The 6,950-nt window shown below is 33.8% G+C and overlaps 1 protein-coding gene across 1 annotated transcript; it reads left to right on the top strand.

The window, feature by feature from the left end:
- The first annotated feature begins 1,027 nt into the window (after positions 1–1,027).
- On the top strand, positions 1,028–5,233 carry LOC112017957 (LOB domain-containing protein 18). The gene is made up of 2 exons (XM_024050428.2): positions 1,028–1,543; positions 4,645–5,233. The coding sequence occupies exons 1-2, from the start codon at positions 1,193–1,195 to the stop codon at positions 5,026–5,028; spliced, it is 735 nt and encodes a 244-aa protein (XP_023906196.1). The 5' UTR covers positions 1,028–1,192; the 3' UTR covers positions 5,029–5,233.
- Positions 5,234–6,950: the final 1,717 nt, after the last annotated feature.

Below are 6,950 nucleotides of genomic sequence, written 5' to 3'. Positions count from 1 at the left end.
TATCGCAAAATGTGTCATCTTCACAAATTGATATCTACTACATAATTTATTGATCAATACAATCTCATACTTGAATTTAACTGAAAATTTTGAGATTTTTGATTAAAACTTAGATATAATACCTTAAGTGTAGTATATTAAATTTTGCAAATTGAATTTAAATATTTAGTTGTTTTGAATTTAATATACTAAATTGGTCAATATAAGAAACTGCATAAATTTAATTAAGAAACCTAATGGACTGCACCTAAAATATAGCACATAATTAATTTTACCAATTTTTACTAAAATTTTAATTTTCACCTTCTAGAAAGGCCTTTTATTTATTGGCTTACACCTTTTACCCCTTTTGAGTTGAAATTGCATCATTTCATTAATTAGCCACTACTGAAAGTAATTAATACGTATTCAACTCTTGAAAACCCAGTGGGCATTCATGTCTTTTAAAAAAATCCATTGGATTTCCTTTTGGCTTTTCATCTAGAAAAGGAAAAGGAAAATAAATTAAAGGGAGTCATTTTCAACGTTGAGAGAGGGAGAGAGAGAAGAAAGGGAAAGGAGTTGGCGTCTTTTGCCCTCCACGCAGCTTAAAACACGCAGTAGTAGATATAGACAGTCCCCTTGACACGTTTCCACCTTGTAAAAAATCCATTTCCTTTTTGTTTTAGTAATGCAAAGAAATGATATATACACATATATATAGCCAAAGCAAAAACTCCAATTATACATCATATATACTCACATTTCACACACCAAGAGAGAGAGAGAGAGAGAGAGCATGATGGTTTTGTTGAATAAAAATTCACGAGAGGAAGGAAGATAATAGTAGAAAAAGGAAAGACAGAAAGCAAGCAGTTGAGAAGGTAGCATAAACAAGCAGCTAGCTGGGCTTATCGCATGTTTGCTTCACGCAAGCAGCTAAATGTGATTGTGGGGGTTAAGGCTTTGCTCTCTCGCGTGGCTTTAAAGTCTTCTTCTATCCTTTTATATCTCATCCATTTTTTTTTTTTTTTTTTTTTTTCCCACCCAAAAACCACACCCACCAAACCCTAAAACTCCTCCTCCTCCTTTTCAAGTCCTACCCTACAAACCCAATTATGTGATAATCATCATCATCATCATATAAGACCAAAAATTTATAAGAAGAAAGAAGAGAGAGAAAGAAAAAAAAGCCCACAAAATATATATACAAATGAGTGTAAACCCTACTAGTAGTGGTGGCAGTGGTGGTGGTGGTGGTGGAAGCAGTGGTAGCGGTGGTGGTGGTGGTGGAGGTGGAGGGCCATGTGGGGCTTGCAAGTTTTTGAGGAGGAAGTGTGTGCCAGGGTGTATATTTGCGCCGTACTTTGATTCAGAGCAAGGGGCTGGTCATTTCGCAGCTGTGCACAAAGTGTTTGGGGCAAGCAACGTGTCCAAACTTCTTTTGCATATACCGGTGCATAAGCGACTCGATGCGGTGGTCACAATATGTTATGAGGCACAGGCTCGGCTTAGAGATCCAGTCTATGGCTGTGTTGCTCACATCTTTGCACTTCAACAACAGGTAATTAAGGCAGGCACTCCATGATCTTGATAAGGATGATCATATATCTTGATATTTATGGCTGAAAGACAATTATTTCTTGTTCTTTTGCGCTTATAGTCTTACTTTTATTACCTAAGCTTTATCAAGTAAATCCTTGAAAGATAGAAAGTGGGTTTACTCCAGTGATTTTTAATTTTTAGTAACGCTTTCTTTCTATGACATGCATATATGTTTGACTACAATAACAGGATATTAAGAAAAGTGATAGACATTAAGAAAAGTGATTTAGATATATAGTGAGTTTTATTATTATTATTATTATTATAAGAAAAGTGATAGACATTAAGAAAAGTGATTTAGATATATAGTGAGTTTTATTATTATTATTATTTAAAATCATCTTACCAAAAAAACTTAATCACATCTCTCTCTTTTCTTTTTTTCAATTAGTAAGTTTTTTTTCTTTGTAATTTTTCTTGTGAATTGGTAATATTGTAGCGGTAACTAGCAACATTTCTATTGATTTGTTTGAAGTGATCACACATAATTTCCTGATCGTCAGCTGCCCAAAGTGTAAGACACAAAACAGTAACGGAAGTCAAAACACCAATAGAACCGTGCTTTTTTTCTTCTAATCTAGCCTTTCAAGTTAGGGTAGCAATAACTTATATATAATTATATATATAGGGGTGTCATATAGCAATAATGTAATGGGAGGCTCTCAGTGGCATCGATGAGAAACAAATGAAAAGGAAATTTAAAAATATTAATAGAAAACCAAGGAAAAGTATCGGACATGCATGGGGTGCTTAGGAGACAATATTTTTGTGCTCTACTGAAATCTAGAAGGTCTTTTTAATTAACAAATCATGGAGTCGGCGGTTACAACAGTGGCATAGCCTAAAGTGTATTTTCTGAGCAAATTGTAGGTTTTGCTGCTATTAAGGAAATGGTCGGATTATTGCTTCTTGGAGTTAGGCTTTTTTTTTGTGACGGACAAGTTCATCTCCTCTACCCACCATGTCCAATTGGTGGGGCTTTCCTAAAAGTGCACTATATTTATAATGCTAGTCTTACATTCTACTAACAAAACAAGAATAGTACAATAAAAAAGGCATGTTAATTTGGCAGTTGAAATCATTTTCAAGCTTTTATTTCTTGTTTTCAATAGTTTTTTAAAAAAGGAAAAAGAGTGGAATCGCCTTCTTTTTTGTCCTTTTTAGTCCTGTCATTTCAATTACATGGAAACACTTCATTTTCCAACTAAACCATTTTTTATAATTGGAAATGAATAGATTTTTTTTTTTAATATTCAGAAATGTCCTACAATGTGCGATCCCTATGAACCCGGGGTGGGGAATTTAGGCCTTAAATTGTGTTGAAGAGTTGCAGTTATAAGTAACCAACACATAGGTCTTCCAAAAGAATATATATGTTTATTATATTGTTCAGGATTACATAATCTACATCTGCACTAGGTAAATCTTCTTGTCAATGTAAGTTTGTAGACTCTGCTAAGTGCTTGAGTATAAACTGACATAAATTAAACTAGATACGCATCATGAAATTTATGTTACTAGATCCAAGATCATTCCTTCTCCCAAGAACAATTATGGAGTAGAAAATTGATGTTATTGGTCCATCACTATGCTTATCCCTATGTCATAAGAATCCTTTATATGTTCGCAATGCCATGTTCTAGCACGCATATTTAAATCTTCATATATTCTTTTAGTATAAACAAAGAAATAAAGCCTTAAATTTGCCTAATTGTCTTTTTTTCTCCAACTTAAGAGGTTTGGTTCTAGAAGTCACTCTTTTGTAAAAAACACTCAAAACTATGTTAATTATTGGACATTAAGATAAAGACAATTAAAAAAAAAAACAAAGCAATGTGCACAAGGGTGTAATTGGTTTAACCGAATACAAAGCATCGGAACCTTAATTAACCTAGGTTCAGGATGGCTTCCAAGCTATTGTTCCATTCAGCCATGAACTGGACTTAAGCTTGACCCTCAAGATGAATGAGCTTATTCTCGGGTCATGGCAATCATGCTTTAAATGATTATGAATGTAGATGCAAATTCAGGAACTAATGTTCTAATTCTACTCATCATAAAATAGAAAGCTCAATTAAGAATCCAAATTAGATCCTAATTGTACTCTAATTTTAATCCCACTAGGAATTCCCTTAGATTACTTGATACATAGTTTTGGTAAGTGGGACTGTGCATCTGTGGTTTACTCCCTATGGATAGATCCAAAGAGCCCTATGTTTGTGAGGTTCCACGTCATAATTTTTTTTAATTGAATTATAATTTGATGTTAAGTGTATATGTTAAGATTTTCAATGCACTCTAACTTCATACCAAATGTCCTTTTAATTATACTCTAATCTTGTATCAATAAAATTAACATTCAATTTTATGCATATAAACTTAGAAAATAATTTTAAAAAGGGGACTAAATTTAAATTTATTATATTTCTATGTAATACTATGAATATATACAGCCTATTATTATGTAAAATCTCTCTCTCTCTCTCTCTCTCTCTCTCTCTCTCTCTCTCTCTCTCTATATATATATATGTATATATATAATTGGGTGGTTTTTAATTGCACATATGAATAAGCAGAAATAATAAACTAGTATTCTAATATTTTGCTCAGTATAATAGTTCGAATTCTGTAATTGACATAATTTTGATAAAGAATCTTGACATGAAAGTACTATTAACCATAGGAAAATAGAAAATTAACCATAACCTTAAACTATGAATTCAACTTTATGTTAGAAGGTATTTTCCACTTGCTTACTCTCATGGGTTGGGAGAGGTTTTAATAGGGTCGCCCATGCCCTTGTTAAATGTGGTTTTGATGCTCATTGTTTATTAGTAGTTTGTAAAATTTCTTCCCTTCTCCTTTGCGTTTGGAATGCGTGGAAAATAGAATCGGTTCCTAATTTTTCTAGTTAATGAATGTTCGATTTAGCAAAAAAAAAAAAAAAAAAAAAAAAAACATTCAACCTTATGCCTTTTATTTTCTTTGAAAGGAAACGAATTATATATGACTTTAAGTTATTGTTGTATCTTTTCTTGTTTTGGTGAATTGTTTAAGCAGGTAGTGAATTTACAAGCAGAGCTCTCGTACTTACAAGCCCACCTTGCAACATTGGAGCTACCATCACCACTACCATCACACCCTTCACCACCTCCAACAATGATGACACCGCCACCACTCTCAATCGCCGACCTCCCTTCAGCGTCCTCAGTGCCTGCCACGTACGATTTGTCCTCTCTTTTCGATCCCATGGTGCAACCTTCATGGCCCATGCAGCAGCGGCCCATGGATCCACGTCAATTAGGAGGCAGTGGCTCATCATCATCAGCTGGTGGCGGTGATCTACAAGCATTGGCACGAGAGCTCCTTCATAGACATGGCACTCCATCGCCCGGGTCAGTGCCATGCTCAAGTCCTTCACCATCACAATCTTTCTCCAAATGAGAATATATATCTTATTAACAAACACTTAGCTTGGGTTCTTGTTGATCAAATACTAGGAAGAGAACTGAATTTTCATGTTTTTTTTAATGGGCAAGTAATTTTAGTAGCTGAGTTATATTCCTTTTATTTTTGATTCACTAGTGATATTCAAAATTAGTTTATTCATGTAGACTTCCAACACTTGCGTTATGTTTTATATTTAGGTTAAAATACTATTTACACACTTTTTACGTTTGATGTACTTTTAAATCAATCCTTTAATTATGAAAATTTACAGTTTACACCTATAATATTACAATAATATTAATTAATACACAGAAATGATGCTGCTTTTTACTGCAAAATAGAAAAACAATGTTATTTTTAGTCGGGTTAATAATAAAAATGTTACAGACCTAATAGAAGGAGAATATTATTTTCTTGAAAATGACAGAAGAGGAATATGAGCACCATTATAATATTCAATGGTGTATATTGCAAATTTTGAAAGTCAAGTGACTGATTTAGAAGCAACTTTAAACTAATTAGAACGTGTAAGTTACCTTTTTAAATTTTAATTTTAGGATTTTTTACAAATTTCATTCTTGAATTTTTATTTATGTAAACATCAATTAACCCAGTGGACATTATTATGATTGTGACATATTAAACCTTTTGTTAGTTTTTTCATTAAATCTTAACAGGTAAAAAAATTAATCACCTTATATGTACACATAATTTTGTCATACCATTCATATTTTTAAACGACCTTATGTACTAATTTATCATGTCCATTTGGGGGAGAGAGAGAGAGAGAGAGAGAGAGGCTTATCAGTTCCGAGTCCATTGTTGACTACTTTGTTAAAATGGAGTATTCTTGTAAGTGAACCACATAATACAAAAGGAAAAAGGAAAAAAAATACAGCAATTGATGCTATTAGGAAATTAACTTGCAAAAACAGTACTGATGATATAGGATAACTAAATTGGCTCAAAAACATAATTTCCAAAAAAATTAATTGTTTAATTTAGAAACTCAGGATTAAACTAACACTCACATGAAAATTCAAGTATGGGAATTGTATAAACCCCATATTTCTATAATATTTCAAAATTGACTTATCTATCGAATAATGATTATTATTAGTGAGCAATGACAGAATAGGGGTTGAAGGGGCACCAACACTTGTGACTCCCTTAAAATTAGTATGACTGCTCTCATATAGGTGGTCCATTGGATTTACTAAAAAAATAAAAACTCTACCATTAGGCCCTAAAAATCAGGGACGAACCTAGTAGGGGGCCCGGGTCCCTTGGCCCAAAAAAATAAAATAGTTATATATTCTACCCTAAGCCCAGCCAACCCTTACCAGGCCCTCCTAGCCTAATCCTGACCGGCCCCCCTAAGCCTAAGCCAATTTTTTTTTTTTTTAAAAGATCCATTAACCCTTTTAACCCTACAAATTGATTCAAACAATTAAAAAAAAATGAGAGAGAAAGTCGAGAGACAAAGACCGAGAGAGAATGACTGGAGTGGAGAGACTGAGAAAGAGTATTGACTGGAGTCAGTGATCAATTACGGTGCCGCACAAACCGTCAGCCACGCACGACGCCGCCACGGACCCACGTCACCGCCACTGCCCTTAGTGGCTCCAGCAACTTGATCTGCCTAACTTACCGCTATCTCCGGAGGCTGCAGCCTCCAACCTCCATCCCAAAATTCCAATCTGCCCTTTCAATTATTTTTATTCTCCTTAAACTTCAAAATCTAACATAACATTGATATAATGTTTGTGTTGTGAATTTGTGATTGATTGATTGCGCTATTTTTTTTTTTTTTTTGCTGAGTATGATTGTTGTTAGAGATATATAGGCCCAAGCCCAGTCCTACTTGTACTAGTAGTCTAGGGTTTAGTCGCCTATATATACTCATGTTAGGGTTC

The sequence above is a fragment of the Quercus suber genome, unplaced genomic scaffold, assembly GCF_002906115.3.
Source record: "Quercus suber isolate HL8 unplaced genomic scaffold, Cork oak 2.0 scaffold_193, whole genome shotgun sequence".
In the NCBI taxonomy this organism is placed as follows: Eukaryota; Viridiplantae; Streptophyta; class Magnoliopsida; order Fagales; family Fagaceae; genus Quercus; species Quercus suber.
The sequence above is the reverse complement of the archived record's forward strand: the minus strand, read 5'-3'. Positions and strand labels throughout refer to the sequence as shown.